The sequence below is a fragment of the Zalophus californianus genome, chromosome X, assembly GCF_009762305.2.
Source record: "Zalophus californianus isolate mZalCal1 chromosome X, mZalCal1.pri.v2, whole genome shotgun sequence".
Taxonomy (NCBI): domain Eukaryota; kingdom Metazoa; phylum Chordata; class Mammalia; order Carnivora; family Otariidae; genus Zalophus; species Zalophus californianus.
Genome location: NC_045612.1, coordinates 59,566,929 through 59,591,289, shown reverse-complemented (window position 1 = coordinate 59,591,289; position 24,361 = coordinate 59,566,929). Strand labels below are relative to the sequence as shown.

The 24,361-nt window shown below is 36.5% G+C and overlaps 1 protein-coding gene across 1 annotated transcript in view; it reads right to left on the bottom strand.

Moving 5' to 3' along the window:
* Window positions 1-24,361, bottom strand: part of HDX (highly divergent homeobox) — a 257,563-nt gene that overhangs the window by 170,034 nt on the left and 63,168 nt on the right. The window contains exon 4 of the mRNA XM_027608559.2: window positions 5,296-5,349. Coding sequence (XP_027464360.1) covers window positions 5,296-5,349 — 54 coding nt within the window. The remainder of the gene's footprint in view (window positions 1-5,295; window positions 5,350-24,361) is intronic.

Below are 24,361 nucleotides of genomic sequence, written 5' to 3'. Positions count from 1 at the left end.
CAACTCAGAATCCATGAAAATAGAATCAGAGAAATAAGGGACACCATGAAGCATTCCAATGTCAGAACAATTGGAATCCTGGAGGGAGTGGAGCGAGAGAGAGGACTAGAAGATGTGTTTGATCAAATCGTAGCTGAGAACCTCCCTAGTCTGGGGAATGAAACAAATATTCACATCCTAGAGGCAGAGAGGACCCCTCCCAAGATCAAGGAAAACAGGCCAACACCCCGGCATGTAATAGTAAAACTTGCAAATCTTAGAACCAAGGAAACAATCTTAAGGGCAGTTAGGGGGAAGAGATTCCTTACCTACAGAGGGAAGAATATCAGAATAACATCAGACTTATCCACAGAGACCTGGCAAGCCAGAAAGGCCTGGCAAGACAGATTCAGGGTATTAATGAAAAGAACATGCAGCCAAGAATACTTTATCTGGCAAGGCTGTCCTTTAGAATGAATGGAGAGATGCAGAGCTTCCACGACCGACAGAAAATGAAAGAATATGTGACCACTGAGCCAGCACTTCAAGAAATATTAAGGGGGCTTCTATAAAAGGAGAAAGACCCCAAGAGTGATATACAACAGAAATTTACAAGGACAATCTATAAAAGGAATGTCTACACAGGCAACATGATGACAATTAATTCATATCTTTCAGTAATCACTCTCAACATGAATGGCCTAAATCCTCCCATAAAACGGTACAGGGTTGCCCATTGGATAAAAAGACAGGTCCCATCCATACGCTGCCTACATGAGACTCATTCTGAACCTAAAGATACATCCAGACTCAAAGTGAAGGGTTGGAGATCAATCTTCCATGCCAACGGACCTCAGAAGAAACCTGGGGTAGCAATTCTTATATCAGACAAATTAGATTTTAAACTAAAGTTTGTAATTAGAGACACAGAAGGACACTATATCATTCTTCAAGGGTCTATCCACCAAAAATATCTAACAATTGTAAATATCTATGCCCCCAACATGGGAGCAGCCATCTACATAAGCCAAGTGTTCACCAAAATAAAGAGTCATATTGATAACAATACATTAATTGTAGGAGACCTCAATACTCCACTCTCAGCAATGGACAGATCATCTCAGCAGAAAATCAACAAGGAAACAAGAGCTTTCAATGATACACGGGACCAGATGGACCTCATAGATATATACAGAATGTTCCACCCTAAAACAACAGAATACTCATTCTTCTGGGGCACACATGGAACTTTCTCCAGAATAGACCACATACTGGGTCACAAATCAGGTCTCAACTGATACCAAAAATTGAGATTATTCCCTGAATATTCTCAGATCACAATGCTTTAAAACTGGAACTCAATCACAAGGAAAAATTTGGCAGAAATTCAAACACTTGGAAGCTAAAGCCCACTCTGCCCAAGAATGTTTGGGTCAACCAGGAAATCAAAGATGACCTTAAACAATTCATGGAAATCAATGAGAACGAAAACACATTGGTCCAAAACCTATGGGATACTGCAAAGGCGGTCCTAAGGGGGAAATACATAGCCATCCAAGCCTCACTCAAAAAAAATAGAAAAATCCCAAATTCACCAACTAACTCTACATCTTAAAGAACTAGAGAAAAAGCAACAAACGATGCCTAAGCCATACATTAGAAGAGAAATAATTAAAATTAGAGCAGAGATCAATGAATTAGAAACCAGAAATACAGTAGATCAGATCAACAAAACTACAAGCTGGTTCTTTGAAAGAATTAATAAGACCAATAAACCACTGGCCAGACTTATCCGAAAGAAAAGAGAAAGGACCCAAATTAATAAAATTTTGAATGAAAGGGGAGAGATCACGACTAACACCAAGGAAGTAGAAACAATTCTTAGAAATTATTATCAACAACTACATGCCAATAAACTGAGCAATCTGGATGAAATGGAGGCCTTCCTGGAAACCTATAAGCTGCCAAGACTGAAACAGGAAGAAATTGACAACCTAAAGAGGCCAATAACCAGGAACGAGTTTGAAGCAGTGATCAAAAACCTCCCAAAAAACAAAAGTCCAGGGCCTGATGGATTCCCTGGACAATTCTACCAAACATTCAAAGAAGAAATAATACCTATTCTACTGAAGCTGTTTCAAAAAATAGAAACAGAAAGAAAACTTCCAAACTCATTCTATGAGGCCAGCATTACCTTAATCCCCAAACCAGGCAAAGACCACATCAAAAAGGAGAATTTCTGACCGATATCCCTGATGAATACGGATTTCAAAATCCTCAACAAAATCCTAGCTAATAGGATCCAAAAATATATTAAAAGGATCATCCACCATGACCAAGTGGGATTTATCCCTGGGATGCAAGGGTGGTTCAACATTCGCAATCAATGTGATAGAACACATTAATAAGAGGAGGGTGAAGAAGCATATGGTCCTCTCAATTGATGCAGAAAAAGCACTTGACAAAATACAAAATCCTTTCCTGATTACAACTCTTCAGAGTATAGGAATAGAGGGAACATTCCTCAAGTTCATGAAATCCATCTATGAAAAACCCACAGCGAATATCATCGTCAATGGGGAAAACCTGAAAGCTTCTCCCTTAAGATTAGGAACACGTCAAGGATGCCCACTCTCACCACTATTGTTCAACATAGTACTAGAAGTCCTAGCAACAGCATTCAGACAACAAAAAGAAATAAAGGTATTCAAATTGGCAAAGAACAAGTCAAACTCTCTCTTTTTGCAGATGACATGATACTTTATGTGGAAAACCCAAAAGACTCCATCCCCAAATTACTAGAACTCATACAGCAATTCAGTAATGTGGCAGGATACAAAATCAATGCACAGAAATCAGTTGCTTTCTTATACACTAACAATGCAACTGTAAAAAGCGAAATTAGAGAAACGATTCCATTTACAATAGCACCAAAAACCATAAGATACCTCGGAATAAACCTAACCAAAGAGGTAAAGGATCTATACTCTAGAAACTACAAAACACTCATGAAAGAAATTGAAGAAGACACAAAAAGATGGAAGAATATTCCATGCTCATGGATTGGAAAAATAAACTGTTAAAATGTCTATGCTACCCAGAGCAATCTACACCTTCAATGCCATCCCGATCAAAATTCCAATGACGTTTTTCAAAGTGCTGGAACAAACAATCCTAAAATTTGTATGGAATCAGAAAAGACCCCAAATCGCCAAGGAAATGTTGAAATAGAAAAACAAAGCTGGGGGCATCACGTTGCCCGATTTCAAGCTCTATTACAAAGCTGTGATCACCAAGACAGCATGGTACTGGCACAAAAACAGACATATAGACCAATGGAACAGAATAGAGAACCCAGATATGGACCCTCAACTCTATGGTCAAATAATCTTTGACGAAGCAGGAAAAAATATGCAATGGAAAAAAGACAGTCTCTTCAGTAAATGGAGCTGGGAAAATTGGACAGCCACATGCAGAAGTATGAAGCTCAACCATTCTCTAACACCATACACAAAGATAAACTCAAAATGGATGAAAGAACTCAATGTGAGACAGGAATCCATCAAAATCTTAGAAGAGAACATAGGCAGTAACCTCTTTGACATCGCCCACAGCAACTTCTTTCAAGATACATCTCCAAAAGCTAGTGAAACAAAAGCAAAAATGAACTTTTGGGACTTCATCAAGATAAAAAGCTTCTGCACAGCAGAGGAAACAGTCAACAAAACAAAGAGGCAACCCACAGAATGGGAGAAGATATTTGCAAATAACACTACAGATAAAGGGCTGGTATCCAAGATCTATAACTTCTCAAACTCAACACCCAAAAAATAAATAATTAAGTCAAAAAATGGGCAGAAGATATGAACAGACACTTCTCTGAAGAAGACATACAAATGGCTAACAGACACATGAAAAAATGTTCATCATCATTAGCCCTCAGGGAAATTCAAATATAAACCACATTGAGATACCACCTTACACCAGTTAGAATGGCAAAAATGGACAGGGAAAGAAACAACAATTGGTGGAGAGGTTGTGGAGAAAGGGGAACCCTCTTATATTGTTGGTGGGAATGCAAGTTGGTACAGCCACTTTGGAAAACAGTGTGGAGGTTCCTCAAAAATTTAAAAATGGAGCTACCCTATGACCCAGCAATTGCACTCCTGGGTATTTACCCCAAAGACCCAGATGTAGTGAAAAGAAGGGCCATATGCACCCCAATGTTCATAGAAGCAATGTCTGCAATAGCCAAACTGTGGAAAGAGCCAAGATGCCCTTCAACAGATGAATGGATAAAGAAGATATGGCTCATATATACAATGGAATATGACTCAGCCATCAGAAAGGATGAATACCCAACTTTTATATCAACATGGATGGGACTGGAGGAGATTATGCTAAGTGAAATAAGTCAAGCAGAGAAAGTCAATTATCATATGGTTTCACTTATTTGTGGAATCTAAGGAATAGCATGGAGGACATTAGGAAAAGGAAGGGAAAAATGAAGGGAGGGAAATCGGAGGGAGAGATGAACCATGAGAGACTGTGGACGCTGAGAAACAAACAATGTTTTATAGGGGAGGGGGGAGGGGGGATTGGATAGCCCGGAGATGGGTATTAAGGAGGGCATGTACTGCATGAAGCACTGGGCGTTATATGAAAACAATGGATCGTGGATCACCACATCAAAAAGTAATGATGTATTGTATGGTGACTAACATAACATAATAAAATTTAAAAAAAGCATATTGAGTGTGAAGACTTTTACAACCATAAAAAATAAATACTGAAATGCACTAAATAAATAGTAATGTAAATTTCTTAATTTTGATTGAGATATTTATATCAATCATGACCCAATTATATGATGAAATTAACTAGGATAATTAGGTATAAAACATTATGGTATTTTATTATCTTTTCATTGAAGTATAATTAATATATAGTGCTATATTAGTTTCAGGTTTATAATCTAATGATTCAACAATTCTATACATTATTCAATGCTCATTATGATGAGTGTATTTCTTAATCCCCTCTATTTCACCTATTGCATTAATTACCTTTGATTGCTTTTATAACTGCAAAAACCTGCTCAAAGATTAGATGGTGTACTGATTACATTTTATTTAAGGTTATATTGGTAATATATATCAATATTATGACCTCAGAATATGTCCTTTGAGATAATGCAGTCTTATTAAGGTTCAATTTTGTCAACTTTACAAATATCATAACAATTTTCTCAGTGGCATTCTTATTAACAACACAGGGGAAAACCCCTCTTTTTGCTTTAAATAAAAGATTACTTACTGCTCTTTTTCTAGAACACCCTGTAATCCAAGGCACAGTAAGGTTTCCTGAAATCTGTGGAAACAACAAATGGAATTTCAGTAAGGTATGCATTGACACTAGGAATAATGATCAACAGCAAAAAATTCATACAAGATGTCAAGATAGTACTGCCTTCAGAGCATAGTCCCCACATAGACAATGCCATTTCCTTATTGAACACAACAGATATAAAGGGCCTTCCTTTAAAAGTGGTGCAGTTCCCCTGGAAATTCAAGAAAATTTCTGGGCATTGTTGGGGTCTGGAAATATGGTTTATAATTCTGTGGACAAGAAAATTTGTATAGGGTAGCCTGGGTGACTCAGTTGGTTAAGCGTCTCCTTTCAGCTCAGGACATGATCCTGAGGTCCTAGGATCAAGCCCTGCTTCAGGCTCCCTGCTTCTCCCTCTCCCTCTGCCCCTCCCCCCTCACTTGTGCTCTCTCTGAAATAAATAAAATCTTAAAAAAAATTTATAATAAAAAATTCAGTACTCTGTAGAATACATAAGCTACAATAATTAACTTATTAACTACAGTCATCATGCTATATATTAGTTCTCTAGAGAGCCTACGTAACTGCAAGTTCCCTTTTAAGCAGAAACTACTAAGACAGTCAGCAACACCTTAGTTCATCAGCATTTGCACACAAGGAGATAAGTGCTACTCCAGTTGGATTCTGGGGACTGTTTACAGAGACCAAGGTGGTCCTGTGAGCTACAGTACAGGGTAGCCTAGATGTAACCATATTTTTTCCTGGGATTCACAAGTTTTGGGGAATACTCCAAATTCTCCTCTTGCCCTCTCCTTCCCTCCCAAACACATACTTCCTGAGAGACTGACAAGTCAAATCAGCCTTGCTAAATGGTAATGCTCAGAATATGATATTCAATTGAACATTTTTTGTTTTTGAAAAAATTACATTTAGTGACGACATGATTTAGTATTATGTTACTGAAAAAGAGTGATAATCACTCAATGCAAATAGTAAAGTAACATCCTTAATTATTCAAAATTCAGGTAAATTATTACTGTCCCTGGCCACTAGATCTGAAATTTTATTTCGAGTTCAAAATATACCACCATGCTAGGGATAGGCTAAGAAAAATTAATGATATAAACTCCAAATAATACTTTTAAGGAAAAAAATAAAAATAATTTTACTTGAGTTAAAAATCCCATTACAGTAACATGGCAATAAACTGTAATGCTTGAGGATCATGAAAACTTTTGAGTAATTGATTTTTAAAACATGGTAAACTAAAAAAAAAATAAATAAATATAAAATGGTAAACTAAGTAATAATGAAATTTCTATGGAAAAAATTCTTCAAACCCTATACTTTCTTTTTTTTTTAACCTATACTTTCTTGTCCTCCCATCAGTACTTGGTATATAATATAATGTTTGTAAAGTAACTTGGTTGCTAGCTGGATGAAAGAGCTAAGACTACTACAATAATCACATAATATATGAAAAAATAGAGATATCCAACTATTTTGGATTATCTGTGCACATGCTCCCACCCTTTAGTTAGGATAATTTAAAACTGGTTATATAAAGTTGTTAAAGAAAACATGTTAAACCAAACTGCACCCCCCATAAACCAGTATGTACTAAAAAGTTGCATATAAAATAAAAAAATGATACATACAATATACATGGTAATTGAATGTTTTTAAAATTGAGCATTACACATATTAAGAATATAAAATGTGGTTTTCTGGGGTGCGTGGGTAGTTTAGTCAGTTAAGTGACTCTTGATTTCGGCTCAGGTCACGATCTCTGGGTCATGGAATTAAGCCCCACATCAGGTTCCACACTCAGGGCAGGCTGCTTGAGATTCTCTCCCTCTGACCCTCCCCCCACTCAAGCTCGCTCTCTCTCTAAATTAATTAATTAATTTTTTTAAAAATGTGGTTTTCTGCTTAAGTCAATTGTATGCAACCAAGAACAGAAAACTGTAAGCACATTCACATACAAATATTATCAATTACACGTGCATTGGGAAGAGATGAAATTTCACAATTTTGTTTTATAATTCTGTGACACCAGTTACACAATACTCAAATGCTATATTCAACAACCTTCTCCTGTTTACTTCAAATCTTTTTTCAGTCCCTTATGTTTCTGGTAAAATTCAGGAAAGGCAACCACAGCAGCTGAACTTGTATACTTTTTTAATAATAATACTGTATAAACATATTTTCTTCAAATTTGGGAAGTTTTGTTTGGTCAATAGTGATGACTTGGTTTCTCCCTCACCAGAAACTATAAAAATAGTATTTCAAATGAGCAGCATAGGCCGCCGCCGCCGCCGCCGCCGCCGCCGCCGCCGCCGCCGCCGCCGCCGCCGCCGCCGCCGCCGCCCCATGACTGAGCCCCGCCGCCGCCGCCGCCGCCGCCGCCGCCGCCCCATGACTGAGCCCCGCCGCCGCCGCCCCATGACTGAGCCCCGCCGCCGCCGGCCGAGGAATGGGCTCCGGGCTCTGGTAGGAAGCGCAGGGAGCGGGGAGCGCTTTTAAAACACCGATCTGGGTTTTTTTAAAACCTCCTTTGAAAAAATAATGGCAAACTCGACGGGGAAGGCGCCTCCGGACGAGCGGAGAAAGGGACCCGCTTTCCTGGACGAGCTGCGGCAGTTCCACCACAGCAGAGGGTCGCCTTTTAAAAAAATCCCTGCGGTGGGTGGGAAGGAGCTGGATCTTCACGGTCTCTTCACCAGAGTCACTACTTTAGGCGGATTCGCGAAGGTTTCTGAGAAGAATCAGTGGGGAGAAATTGTTGAAGAGTTCAACTTTCCCAGAAGTTGTTCTAACGCTGCCTTTGCTTTAAAACAGTATTACTTGCGTTCCTTTCTTGGCCTGTACATCTCCATTTCTTCCACAGATGGTTATTACTAGAATATCCCTATCAGTATAAAAAGATAAGATAGAGACATACCGAGAGAGGGAACACAAGCAGGGGGAGTGGGAGAGGGAGAAGCAGGCTTCCCGCCAAGCAGGGAGCCCGATGTGGGGCTTCATCCCAGGACTCTGGGATCATGACCTCAGCCGAAGGCAGATGCTTGACGACTGAGCCACCCAGGTGCCCTTAACTTGATATTCTTTATGACAAAGGAATTTATGATTTTATTTGACCACTTAGTCGTCTTTTAACTTAAAATTCTTGTTTGAATCAGCAGCACCCCCAAAAGCAAGTAACTGCCTTTTATTTCCCCTGTTGTCCATCATTCTAACTAGAGGCTTTAAAAAAAAAAAAACCAGGATATTTATATTTAAATTTGTTTTTTAAATTTGTACAAGGCTCTCTAAAGAATTACATCAGAATTATTGGTCACATTGTTTTATGGAATAGTAATACTTTTATTGAAATATGGTGGTAGTTCTGTTAAAAATTTGTATTTACTTCAGTTCTTTAACTTTGAGAAGTCATATCATGAATTTCGATGTTAGGAAAAGCTGTTTAGAAGTAAATATTGGTTTAAGGACCACGCTTACTGGAGTTAAAAATGGGGATGTTAGCATTAAAGATTATCTTCAAATATTTTATGGCTTGAAGTTAAAAGCATAATTTTTATGAAAAGCAAATGTGAATTTGAAATAAATTTAAATAACATGGTTAGTACAGCTTATTCATAGTAGAACCAAGGAAAATAGGCAGATTGATTCTGTTTATTCAGAAGTGCACAAAGATGCATATATGCTGATTGATATTGTATTGGTTACCTATCATAAAATTTATTGACGCTTTCACTTGGAATTAAAACCTTTGGGGGACCTAGAATAAAGAGATGGTTTAGAGCAAATGTCACTCTCAGTAATGTTCAGATTATCAATGAATTTCATTAAGTTTTCCAAGAATTGTGTTACTAATATCAGAGTCTAATATATACATTTCTGTTTCAAAATATAAAGAAGTGTCATTTGTGCCTGGATACTTTTTGCATATTCATTATATTGTGAGTGGAAGTTAATTCATTTCTGTAAGATATATACCCTGTTGACTAAGTACGTTGCAGTAACATAGCTAACAAGGGCTCCACTTCAGTTGAGGGGAATAAAAGGGCACATGAATTTACCAATTCAAACTTACCATAACTGTATTTGTGTAATTTGGATTTTAGAAAAGTAATTAAAAATAAGTTTTCCTTAAAAAAAAATCAAATGAGCAGCATAATATGCTTATCATTTAAATGATATTTAAATTCCAAACACATTTTTCAACACCCTGGTTTGGAAAACTGCAAAATTAATTGACAAAGAGACAAGACTGATTTAACAAATATATTTGAATTTACACATCCAAATGAGTACTGTATGTTTCAAAGTAGAAAACTTAGGAAGCTATAAAGTCATTACAATGATGTTGCCATTGTTGAAAATATTTTGGGAACTTTTCTTTTGGAGTTGGCAGTTCATAACACCCAGAGACTCTGTCTCATTATTTCATATTCCCTTTAACTGAAAATATAAAAGCCCAAATTCAACATCAATATTATTCACTAAGTGTAGCTCAGAATAAATTCTATTTTCCAAAATCAAATTCTCCCTCAAATGATGAAGATTTGCTACCAATAAAAGCATTTTACAAAATCTCACAGGCCCTTAAAGGCATTGTAAAAGAACTTCAATAACTTTTTGACAAATTAAACATTATTGAGATAAAATTAGATAACTTTCCAAAGTAACTAATTGAATTCTGTTCAAATATTTATCAGGCATCTCTTCTAAAGTAGGTGCTGTTTTAGGTGCTATAGGAAATAAACAAGATGTGTAAAACATAATTTCCTGGAGGGCATGAATTATGATATAAGAGGGAAAGATAAGAAAGGAACATGAATGACTTTAATATAAGAATATTATGATAAGTGTCATAAGAAAGGAACAACAAATGAAAGGAGTTCAAGATATGGCAAAATTACATCAAACTTGAAGATTTGTATCTCAGCTGAACCTTAAAAAAATGAGCAGAATTTTGATAGAAATAACAAAAGCATTACAGGGTAAAAGAATGGCATGAGCACAGTGGAATAAAAGGATAAGATGTGTCTGGGCATGGTCAGTTCAACTAGAACTCAAAATGGAATTGGGGTTACTTTGTGGAGGCCATGAATACCAAAGTACATTTACGTCTAATTCAGTGGAAAAGGGAACCATTGAAAGTTTTTAAGAAAATGAGTTGTATGGTCAGAATGTATTTTTACACATTAAGATGACTGATTTGACTCTATGTGTATCATAAATTGAATAAGTATGGTAACTTATTTTTTTTTTAGTATGGAAACTTACAATAGTTTAGGCAAAAGGCAATCCAGGCTTGGAACAAAGTTAGGGGAGGTAGTAATTCAGAAGAGGAATATAAAAGACAGGTCTTGTGCATGACACTGAAGAGAACTAAACAGTTTGGAAATTACTGGAATAGTTTTTTTTTATGGCCCTCATAAGACTGCCTCTCCAAATGGCTGGCCTGCTCAAACAAATAGAGAGTTGGAGAGTCACAATTTTGGATGTGAATGCAAGGAAGTGCCTCATGTTGGAAATCTGTTTCTCATGGTTAAAAGTGGATACACCAAAGGAAGTAATACACTTATTTGGATGTAAACCAGAGTCACATCATATGGAGAATTACGGTTTGTGAACCAAACTATACAATACATACCTTTCTCATGGAAAATTATATTTAACATAGGTACTATATATCAGAATATTAATTATACATTATATGTATACATATTACTGTACATGAGTATACATTCACAGGAAAGCATGTATATAGTTACTTTTATAGATGATTTAAGGGATTTTAAAAACAATTTTTACTACATTTCATTTTACAAAATTTAGACCCTACATATGACCCTACATATGACTCTGCTATAAATTTCTTTTAGACTATGAGATTCTTAAGGGCAAGGTATCATGTTTAAAACAATTTAGTATAATTATTTGTATATAGTCACAGATGAATATATACCAAAAAAGCATTTATTTGATTTTAAAATCTTTCTGTTATAAATACAATTCTAAGGGCACCTGGGTGGCTCAGTCAGTTAAGCATCCAACTCTTGATTTCGGCTCAGGTCATGATCTCAGGGTTGTGAGATTAAGCCCCACATCAGGCTCCATGAGCCTGCTTCAGATTCTCTCCTTATCCCTCTATCCCATCTCCCTCTTTTTCCTTCTCTCTCTCTCTAAAAAAAGAAAAAAAAAGACAATTCTACACATATGCTGGATATTCTATTTAAAAATGGATTAACTGAAATAATCAGACAATAACCATATCTATCAGCAAAATTTAGCAATAACAAATTCATAAACCAATATTTTAGCTTTCCGCCAGTTGTTTTGATATCAGTTGAACAATAAAACCTATCAATCATTCTGCTTTAATCAGCAGAGCTTCCCAGATGTTTTAAAATTATAAGGTATAGAATGTAGAAGACACTGCTAGGCATGTGGTAGGCGATCAGTAAATATATGCTGATTGATTGATTGAATTAACATGCACCATCACTATACACTAGCTTCACTTGCTAAAATTCAACAAAAGGCCAAGAGTGGAAATGTACTAAAGACCATTACACGGGGGTAGGCATTTGGGAGGAGGGAAAAACTAACTTCTGGTAGAGAACAATTGTGTTCTGGAGCAAAGAAGAAAAGATGTACTGGCTTATTTAAAAAATCTTCCCCCTCATCTCTCTACCAAGTCTGGAAAAGCTTTCAGAAATAAAATAGGCAGTATCTACTGCAGAGGGAGTCCAGCAGGCAGAAGGCCATTCCCTTTGGGGTGTGAACCTACACTAATGAATGACCTATCTGTTCTCTGCCAGCCTGATGTGGGCAAACCCACAGGCTGTCCTGTTCACGAGAGAAGATTTCCTATAAATTGGATTAGCGGGGTACGCACTGAATGCTGGGGAGAAAGAAGACAGAACTTAATCCAGCTTTGTTGTGGTGTCAATCATTTAAAAAGAAAGGTGCAAAATTACCTCGGTCCAAGCTTTCGGGGGAGAGTGATAAATGTCTTTCCCTTGATAACGTTTCCAGCGTTCAATAAAACAGAAAGAAGGAGTGCATTATCCTCCTAAGGATCTATTTAATGCCGGGTGAAATTTCTCCCCGGAAATGAATTTCTGCTACTGTTAAGTGGGTCGAGGGGACATGTAGTAAAAGCTGTACCTGTGAGCGATTATCCGGGGTGATTCTTAGTAATCAAGGATAACCAAGGAGGATCACGGGTGCATGAACTCTGTGTTGGGAGGGTGGGGATCAGTGTGTGTGGCTTTTAAGGGCATGCAGTCATCCTAAGCTATGCTTTCAGAGACACTGAAATCTGAATTTCATATAATTTTTATGTGCCATAAATGTACTTGTCTTTTTTTCATTTTTTCCATCAGTTATTTAAAAATGTAAAAAAAAAAAAAAATTGCTAGTTGGAGACAGACCAAAACAGGTGGTGGCTAGATTGGGCAGGCATCACTCCCTGCTGTACATAGTTAAACATCAGGAAGATACTAAGTAGACCGAGTAAGATTAAAAAATAAATGTTTCCTCAGTAAAAAAAAAAAAAAGAAAAGAAAAAAAAAGAAATAAGTTTTACAAATTGAAATTCCAATACTACAACTTTTGCCCAAGCAACTAACATCTTATTTAAGCATATGAATTTTTCTTCTATTAAGTGATAAAAGTTTTGTGTTTAGAAAATATTACCAGCCTGAAAATTTCTTGCAATCAAAAACCAAGAGGCTATTTGGGATTTGTTTTTTTTCCTACATAATTTTGGTAAATTTCATAAAGCACAAGAGACTAAAATCAGGGCAACTCAAATTCCAAATGTTTCGATGAAATTATAAAAAGTACTCAGACATAACACAACTAAAGATTTCACCATACTGATTCTGGAGATACTGTTTGTGAAAAATAATGGAAAGATATTAGGAAAATAATATAAATTAATATGTGGAATGATTACTTCTGGTCCAATGGCCTTGGGAAGTATACAATTACAAATCTGGATACCCTGAAATTATACTCTAACATATTTTAAAATATTATCTCAATTTTACTCATATAAAAAAATTATAAATTATAAAAAAATATAAATTCTTTACTAACTTCAGAAAACAGTCAAATGGTAGCTTTAAGTTATAAATATACAACTGAAATGAAATGTTTTATTACAGGTATATTCAGAGACCAGTTCCTTAAACAACAGGAAAAGATTTATAGCTCTTATCAAAATACAATCCTTGCTAGTTTGGACCAGGGTTCTTAATATGAATCATGATTCCAAGTCTTTGCTTTGCCCAAGGTTCCTTGTTAAACCAAAAGATAGGCATTTAAAAGAAATCAAACACTCTGGATGTTTTTTGCAATAACACTATATGGACTGCTACATTCACTTGTAATTTAAAAAACAAACAACAGAGATACCAGCAAGATAAATAACTAAGCAGCTCTGGAGTCTCATCCCCTGTGGAAATATTAAAAACTAGAGACTGATAAGAATAACATTATTGTAGCTTTAGAAATCAGTCAAAGATCTACAGCAATCAGGCAGTCAAAAAATATTCTACACTGCAAATGGTAGGAAGTTTCACGGCATTTTTACTTGATCTTGTCATACTCCCTTTCTGTTGCAGCATAACATAGCTCAGGGAAAGCGCTGGCCTGGTCTCCAGTTCTCTTATGTGAACCAGAGAACAGAACAGACTGAATTTATAGCATTCTAACCTGAATTTGGGTTGCCTGAGGGATTAATCTCTTTAGCACCTAACTTGGAGCTCAGATAGCTAAAAGTGGCATGGATCACATCTCAGTCTAGGGGAAATAGTAGGAAGCAGCAAGCAAGACTCAAGAAAACTGCAAGGTCACCACAGACCTGCATATAGACCTGGAGAAAAAGATTACCGATTGAGGATTATAATAGACCAACCAAGGGCTCTAGGAGAAGCAGAAGTGATACTCTTTGGGAAATTAAGACCTTTAATAGGATAATCAGTAGAAAGCATGTACAGGACCAGGGGAGACACATGCCCAGGAAAAGGCCTGCAAAGACCTTAAGCCTTTATACCAGGCAAATTAGTGACGGTCTTGAGCTGCACAGACCCAGACTGCAAGAACTGTGGACAGTTGTTTTTCAAATGTTCAATTAAAATAAAACACACAATATATACAATGAAACAGGAAAAAATTGTCCCTTCAAAGGAAAAACTCTCAAGAATATATCCCTGAAAAAAATGACATCAGACTTACTAGACAAATATGTTAAAACAACTATCTTAAATATGCTCAGAGAGCTGAAGGAAAACATGGACAAAGAACTAAGGGATAACAGGAAGAAGGTATATGAACAAAATGAGAATATCATCAAAGAAATAGAAATTATAAAAAGAATCAAACAGGAATTTTGGAAATGACAAGTGCAACAATTGAATTGAAAATTTAACTGAAAGAGTTTAACAGACGATGAGAAGAGGTAGAAGAAAGAATCAGTGGACTTGAAGGAAAGTAATTTGATATTATCAAGTTTGAGGACTAAAAACTAAAAAGAATGAAAAAAAAATAAACAGGGCCTAAGAAACTTATGGGAAATTAACAAGCGGACTAATACATGTATTATAGAAGTCCTGAAAGGATAAGAATAAGAGAAAAAGGCAGAGAAATGATTTGAATAAATAATAGATGAAAACTTCCCAAATCTGAGGAAAGTCATTGACATATAAATCCATGAAGTTCGGGTGCCTGGGTGGCTCAGTTGGTTAAGCGACTGCCTTCGGCTCAGGTCATAATCCTGGAGTCCCTGGATCGAGTCCCACATCAGGCTCCCTGCTCAGCAGGGAGTCTGCTTCTCCCTCTGACCTTCCCCCCTCTCATGTGCTCTCTCTCTTTCATTCTCTCTCTCTCAAATAAATAAATAAATAAATAAATAAATAAATAAATAAATAAAATCTTTAATAAATAAATCAACTAGGATAAATTCAAAGAGATTCACATGTAGATATATTATAATCAAACTGTCAAAGACACATACAAAGAGAGAATCTTGAAAACAGCATAAGTGACTCATTACACACAGGGGTTCACAACAACCAGCACTCAGGTTTGGGCAGACCAAACTCCTAACTGCAATGCCCAAGTAGTTGTCCTACCCAGTGGTATGGTTTATCTGCAGAGCCAACATGGTTGTGCAGTCTGACCAGGGAACTCAGCAAGGTGCAGGTCTGCCTTGTTTGTGTCCTCAAATGAAGAGCTTTCCAGCCCTGCATTCTTATCTGCCCCAAGGTTGCTAAGTCATAGCCCAACCCACTGTTGAGTATAGCTCCTAGCCATTCCTAACCAGAAAGGCTAGCTAGAACACCTGGAAGCTGCATAACTCAGCAGCACTAGATCAGAGTGTGGCAAGTAAAGTTGATCATCCACAAAACACAGCCAGTGGCACTGTTCAACTAGGGAACTAGGAAAGTGGGTCAACTTGAATCAAGACCATAGATAAAGAGCTTACCCCAGCTTGGAGTCCGTTTACCTGCTCTGCCTAGGTAGGGGAGTTAATTCATAATCTCCCTCTTTGATGAGCATAGCTCCAAAACCCCTCTGGACCAGATACCCTGACTGGGAACACACAGGAAGCTGCTTGGGGCTGACTATCCTGTTTGCTCAGCAGGGGAGCTACTTCCTACCATATCTACTGCTAAGTGTAGCTCCCAGTACCACCCGGCAAAAAAGTCTGGTTGAAACACCTGGAGAGCTTCATAGTCCAGCAATGTTTGAGTGGAGAATCTGACAGGAAAAGCTGATTATCCACAGAGCAAAGTCAGTGGCCCCATTTAGCCAGTTAACTTGGTGGCATGGTTTGACTTGAGTCAAGACCAAAAACAAAAAACCTTTCCAGCCGTGAAAATGGTTCTCTTGCTCCACCCAGGAAGACAAATGAATTTGTAGCCCTTCCCATTGCTGAATACAGCCTTCTGTCTAACCAACCAGGGAACCTAACAAGAGCACATGGAAAGTTAAACAGCTCATCCAACAGCCCTGCTTACAGTGAATCTTAAACAGAAAGCAGAACCCATGGCTTTCCCCCATCTGCAAAGGAAAACTGGTGGCCTTATCTGGCTAGGGAATTCAGTACATAGACTTGCCTGATTTAAATCCCCAAACAAAGAGATATGCAGAACTTGGGGCCTGTTCTCTTACACTGAACAATTTCAAAGCACCAATTATTACTGAGTATAGTACCCAGACTTAACCATTTAGGAAGCCTGTCCAGGGAAACCAGGCAATTGTGGAACACAACCTAAGAGGTAACTTGCCTTGCTTGTGCAGAGAAGCAAATGAGCATTCCTATTCAACTGTTCTCAGCCAGAGGAAACCCAATAAAACTCAGAGCTCAGGCAGTGACCTTGACCCAAAACAACTCTGAATAGCAAGTTCCACCTTCCTAAGGACATTACCAGCACACATATTCAGAAACCCAGAGTGAGCTGACTGGTGAAGAACTGTCTTTGCCAAAGAGAACATGTAAAATCCAGAAGAAGAGACTGTTTACTCAAATGCACAGACCAAAGTAAACAATCAAGGATCATGAAAAATCAGGTCAACATGACACCACCAAAGGAAACCAATAAAATTTCAATAACTGCCCCTAAAGCAATGGAGATCTATGAACAGTTAAAAAAAGAATTAAAACAATCCCTTTTAAATAAGTGAACTAGTAGACTGACCTATTAGAACACACAGAAACACAATTAAATGAAATCAGTGAAACAATTCATGAAAAAAGAGGTTCAACAAAGAAACAGAAACCATTGAAAACAAAAACAACAACCAGAAAGCCTAGATCTGAAAAATACGATGACTGACCTGAAAAATTCAATGGAGAGCTTCAAAACCAGGCTCAGTCATGCAGAAGAAAGAATCAGAGACCTAAAAGACAGACCATTTGAAATTACACAGTCAGAAGAGCAAAAAGAAAAAAAAAAAAGAATGAAAAAGAGGGAAGAAAGCCAATGGAATTTATGGGACATGATAAAAAAGCAATTATCCACATTATAAGAATGACAGAAGAAGAGAAAGAGAATAGTACAGAAAGTATATCTGAAGAAATAATGGCTGAAAACTTCCCAAATGTGGGGAGAAAAATGAACATCCATATACATGAGGCCCAAAGAACCCCAAATAGTTTGAACCTGAGCAGAGGGAAAAAAAAAACTGGGGCACCTAGGTGGCTCAATCACTTAAGCATCCAACTCTTGTTTTTGGCTCAGGTCATGAGTTCCTGGATCATGAGATAGAGCCTTGTGTTGGACACTGTGTTCAGTAGGGAGTCAGCTTTAAGATTTTCTCCCTCTGTCCTTCCTTTCATTCATGCACTCTCTATGTCACTTTCTCTCTCTCAAATAAGTAAATCTTTAGAAAAAGAAAAGAAAAATAAAAAAGAACTGTCAACCAAGAATCTATAACCAGCAAAGTTGTCCTTCAGAAATACTTCCTTGAATAAACAAAAGCTGAGGGAGTTCACCACACTGAACCTGCCTTACAAGAAATGCTAAAGGGAGATCTACTAATGAAATTAAAAAGATGTTAACTAACACCATAAAAACACTTAAAGGTAGAATAAAACTCACTGGTAATTGTAAATATACAGTCAAAGTTAGATTCTATAATATGGAAGCGGTGGTGTATAATTTGCTTTATTATACTGTACTTTAAAAGTTAAAACACATAGTAAAAGTTAAAACACATAGTAAAAAATAACTATAAGTAACAAAATGTGTTATTGGTTATACAATATAAAAATATGTAAACTGCAACATCTATAACCTAAAATATGGGGGAGAGGAACAAAAGTAAAAAAAACAATGGTTCAATGGACGAAAAAACATGATCCAATAATACACTGCCTAAAAAAGACTCAGTTTAGCCTTAAAGACATACATAGACAGTGAAGAGACAGAAAAATATTTCAAAAACACTGTAAAAGAAAGCAAGAATATCTGTAATTACATCACACAAATTAGACTACATTAAAAAGGGTAAAAAGAGACAAAAACGTCATTATACAATGGTAAGGGGGTCCAATCCATCAACAGAATATAAAAATTGTAAATGTTTATGTGCCCAACATCAGAGGACCTAAATATATAAAGTAAGAACTAAAAGAGATAAAAGACAAAATAAACAGTATGACAGTCATAGTTGCTGACTTTATACTTTTTTAAGGGATTATTGAAGTTGTTATTTAAAGAATATTCTTACGTCATAAGATATGTTCCATAAAAACTACATATTCCAAGAAATACATCATCAAAATGGGAAATATACTCCATTATACAAATCTATGGGTTTTAAGAACATTTTGTGCATCAGTTTAAAGCATTTTTGTCTAAAAAACAAACACATAAAAGAGTATTCAAAGAGTATTCAATGTGGAGAATTTTTCTGCAACTGACTAATTGAGAGATCGAAATGTGTCACTTATGTTTCAAAACCAAAAGCATGACCCAGAGACTGAATATATTACCAATGAACTGCCCCTAAACTATCTTTTTTTTTCTTTCTACTGAATGGGAAGAAATCAGAAAGGGATACAAACCATGAGAGACTCTGGACTCCAGGAAACAAACTAACTTTTTTTTTAAAGATTTATTTATTTGAGAGAAAGAGTGCACAGAAGGAGGGGCAGAGGGAGACAGCAAGAGAGAACCTCAAGCAGATTCTACGTGGAGCCCCACTCAGGGCTCAATCCCAAGACCCCGAGACAATAACCTGAGCCAAAATCGAGCCAGATGCCCAACCAACCGAGCCACCCAGGTACCCCATGTCTCTAAACTAATTTTTGATTAATCAAAAGAATTAGAACCTATTATATAGATCACAAATTACACTATACCGACTTTGTCATTAAAAATAAAACAGATGAGCAACTGTTGTTTGTTTGGGTGGTGTTTTGTTTATTTGTTTTAAATAAAAGGAAACTGGTAGGAGGTAGGTCTCTTTCCTTGAAGGTTAATTTTATAATATTTCATATGATCTTAAGTCCTAGCCATCTTAGTGAACTATAAATAAGCCTTTGCCACCACCAACTTCATTCTAGAGAAACTTGGTTTTTATACATAATAAATAAGTTTCAGGGCACCTGGGTGGCTCAGTCAGTCAAGCCTCCAACTCTTGATTTCAGCTCAGATCTTGATCTCAGGGTCATAAGATTGAGCTCCACGTCAGCTCCACCTGCTTAAGACTCTACCACCCCCTTCACTCCTCCCCCCAAAGGGAAAAAGAAAGATTCTCTCTCTCCCTCTGCCTCTCCACCCTCACACGTGCTCACTCTCTCTCTCAAAAAAAAAGATAAATAAATAGGTAAGTTTCAAAACTCTATTTGAATATTTGCAAGCTATTCATATATGAATATATTGTTATTGCTGGGAACACTGGGCCCAGAGAGGTTAAAACACTTTTCCAAGGTCACACAGCTGATAAGTAACCACACTAGGGTTCAAACTTCAGCAGGAAATGGAGGTGGCTGCAGAGTTTGTGTCCTAATCTACTGTATTATATGCAAAGTTCTTTATGTTATGCATATTCATACTTTGATATGTATATCTCAAATATTATTTTCTCCCAGTATATTTGTCTTTGAACATAATTCATGTTTATTTAATCGTATACATCAACTTACTAAAACTATTGCCAGGATTCATACCACATTCTTCCACTGATCCCATGGACCCAATATCTAATCTTCCTTATTTCATGTAGACTTGCTAGTCTTTTTTTAAATTTAATTTAATTTTATTATGTTACGTTAGTCACCATACAACACATCATTAGATTTTGATGTAGTGATCCACGATTCATTGTTTTCGTATAACCCAATGTCCCATGCAGTACGTGCTGACTTTATACTTTTTAAGTTTTTATTTAAACTCCGGTAAGATAACATAGAGTGTAATAATTAGTTTCAGATGCACAGCTTAGTGACTCAACATTTAAGTACAACACCCAGAGCTCACCACAAGTGTACTTCTTAATAGCCATCACTTATTTAACCCAACCCCCAACCACATCCCCTCTAGTAATCATCAGTTTGCTCTCCATAGTTAGTCTGTTTCTTGAAGGGGAGCACTTCTGCACTGTTGGTGGAAGTGCAAACTGCTGCAGCCACTCTGGAAAACAGTATGGAGGTTCCTCAAAAAGTTAAAAATAGAACTACCATATGACCCAACAATTGCATTACTAGGAATTTAGTCAAAAGATATAAAAATACTGATTCGGGCGCCTGGGTGGCTCAGTTGGTTAAGCGACTGCCTTCAGCTCAGGTCATGATCCTGGAGTCCCTGGATCGAGTCCCGCATCGGGCTCCCTGCTCGACAGGGAGTCTGCTTCTCCCTTGACCCTCCTCCCTCTCATGTGCTCTCTCTCTCTCTCAAATAAATAAATAAAGTCTTTTAAAAAAAAAATAAAAAAAAATAAAAAATAAAAATACTGATTCAAAGGGGCCCATGTACCTCAATGTTTACAGCAACACTATCAACAATAACCAGATTGTGGAAAGAGTCCAAATGTCCATCAACTGATAAATGGATAAAGAAGATGTGGTGTATATATGTGTGTGTATATATATATATAGGAAATTTAGCCATCAAAAAGAATGAAATCTTGTCATTTGAAACAATGTAGATGGAACTAGAGTATATTATGCTAAGTGAAATAAGTCAGTCAGAGAAAGACAAATATCATAAGATTTCACTCATATGTGGAATTTAAGCAACAAAACAGATGAACATAGGGAAAGGGAGGAAATTTTTTTAAAAAATAAGATAAAAACAGAGAGGGAGGCAAACCATAAAAAAGACTCTCAACTTTAGAGAACAAACTGAGGGTTGCTGGAGGGGAGGTTGGGGGTTGGGCTGAATGGGTGATGGGCATTAAGGAGGGCACTTGTTGGGATGAGCACTAGGTTTTATATGTAAGTGATGAATCACTAAATTCTACTTCTAAAACCAATACTACACTATATGTTAACTAATTTGAATTTTAAAAAAAGACTCTGTTTCTTGGTTTGCCTCTCCCCTTTTTCCCCCATGATCATTTGTTTGGTTTCTTAAATTCCACATATGAGTAAAATCATAAGGTACATGCCTTTTTTTTTTTTTACTTATTTCACTTACTATTATACTCTCTAGCTCCACCCATGTTGTTGCAAATGGCAAGACTTCATTCTTTTTCAGCTGAGTAATATTCCATTCAGGATTCATGTATCACTTTGAATTAGTATTTTTGGATTCTTTGGATAAATACCTAGTAGTGTAATAACTGAACTGTGAGGTAACTCTATTTTTAACTTTTTGAGGAACCTCCATACTGTTTTCCAGAGTGGCTGAACTAATTTGCATTCCCATCAACAGTGTAAAAACAAGAAAATGAAAACACAACAGTCCAAAACCTTTGGGATACAGCAAAAGTGGTCTTCAGAGGTAAGTATATATAGCAATATAGGCCCACCTCAAGAAGCAAGAAAAATCTCAAATAACCAAACCTTATAACTAAAGGAGCTAGAAGAAAAACAACAAATGAAGCCTAAAGTGGGAAAAAGAGGGAAATAAGAGATTAGAGCAAAAATAAATGATATAGAAACTAAAAAAACAATAGACTAGCTCAATGAAACAAGGAGCTGGTTCTTTGACAAAATTGATAAAATTGGTAACCCCATAACCAGAGTTGACAGAAAAAACAAAGGACCCAAATAAATAAAATCTCTCATGAGGGAAGAGAAATAACAACCAACACCACAGAAATACAAACAATTATAAGAGAATATTATGAAAAACTAATGGCAATAAATTGGAAAACCTGGAAAAACTTGATAAATTCTTAGAAACATATAAACCACCGACATTGAAACAGGAAGAAATAGAAAACTTGAAGACCAATAACCAGCAAAAGAAATTCAATCAGTAATCGAAAATTTACCAATTAAAAAAAAAGTCCAGGACCAGATAGCTTCACAGATGAATTCTACCAATCATTTAAACAAGAGTTAATACTTATTCTTCTCTAGAAAACTTCCAAATTCATTCTGTGAGGCCAGTGTTACCCTGATACCAAAACCGTATACATAAAGACTCCACTTAAAAAGAGAACAATAGGCCAATATCCCTGATGAACATGGATGCAAAATTCTCAATGAAATACTGTCATACAGCAATGTCCACAATAGCCAAACTGTGGAAAGAGCTGAGATGCCCTTCAACAGATGAATGGATAAAGAAGATGTGGTCCATATATAAAGAAGATGTGGCTGAATATTACTCAGTCATCAGAAAAGAATACCCAACTTTTATATCAACATGGATGGGACTGGAGGAGATTATGCTAAGTGAAATAAGTCAAGCAGAGAAAGTCAATTAGCATACGGTTTCACTTATTTGTGGAACATAAGGAATAGCATGGAGGACATTAGGAGAAGGAAGGGAAAAATGAAGGGGGAGGAAATCGGAGGGAGAGATGAACCATGAGAGACTATGGACTCTGAGAAACAACCTGAGGGTTTTAGAGGAGAGGGGGTGGGGGGATGGGTTAGCCTGGTGATGGGTATTAAAGAGGGCATGTACTACGTGGAGCACTTGGATGTTATATGAAAACAATGAATCGTAGATCACTACATCAAAAACTAATGATGTGTTGTATGATGACTAACATAACATAATAAAATAAAATTTAAAAAAATAAATAAATAAAATAAACAAAAAAATAAAATAAAATACTATCATACAAAATCCAACAGTACATTAAAATAATCATTCACCATGATCAAGTGGGATTTATTCCTGGGCTGCAAGGTGGTTCACTATTCACAAATCAGTCAACATGATACACCACATTAATAAAGAAATGATAGGAACCACAGGATCCTCTCAATAGATGTAGAAAAAGCATTTGGCAAAGTACAACATCTATTCATGGTAAAAACACTCAAAAAAGTAGGATTAGAGAGAACATACTCAACAAAATAAATTCCATATACAACAGACACACAGCTAATCTCATCTTCAATGCAGAAAAATTGAGAGTTTTCCTCTCTTGTCAAGAACAAGACAGGGTTGTACACTCTCACCACTGTTATTTAACATAATATTGGAAGTCCTAGCCACAGCAATCAGAAAACAAAAAGAAATAAAAGGCATCTAAATAGACTAGGTGGAAGTCAAACTTTCACTATTTGCAGGTGACATGATACTCTCTCAGAAAATCCAAAATGCTGCACCAAAAAATTGCTAGAACTGATACATGAATTCAGTAAAGTTTCAGGATACAAAATCAATGTACATAATTCTATTGCATTTTTACACCAATAATGAAACAACAAAAAGAGAAATCAAGGAATCAATCCCATTCATAATTGCATCAAAAACCATAAGATACCTAGCAATAAACTTAACTAAACAGATAAAAGAACATTCCATGCTCATGGATTGGAAAAACAAATATTGTTAAAAATGTCTATGCTACCCAAAGAAATCTACACATTTAATGCAATCCTTATCAAAATACCAACAGCATTTTTCATAGAGCTAGAATAAACAATCCTCAAATTTGTCTGGAATCAAAAAAGACTCTGAATAGCCAAAGCAATGTTGAAAAGCAAAGGTAGAGGCATCACAATTACAAATTTCAAGCTATATTACAAAGCTGTAGTGATCAAGACACTAAGGTACTGGCTCAAAAACAGACATATATATCAGTGGAACAGAATAGAAAACCCAGAAATGCACCCACTACTATATGGTCAATTAATCTTTGACAAAGCAGGTCAGAATATCCAATGGAAAAAGACAGTCTTTTCATCAAATGGGGTTGGGAAAATTGGATAGGAACATGCAGAAGAATGAAACTGGACCACTTACTTATACCATACACAAAAATAAATTCAAAATGGATGTAAGACCTAAATATGAGACATGAAACCTTTAAAATCCTAGAGAAAGACTTGGCAATAACCTCTCTGACATCAGCAGTAAAAACTTCTTACTAGTTATATCTCCTGAGGCAA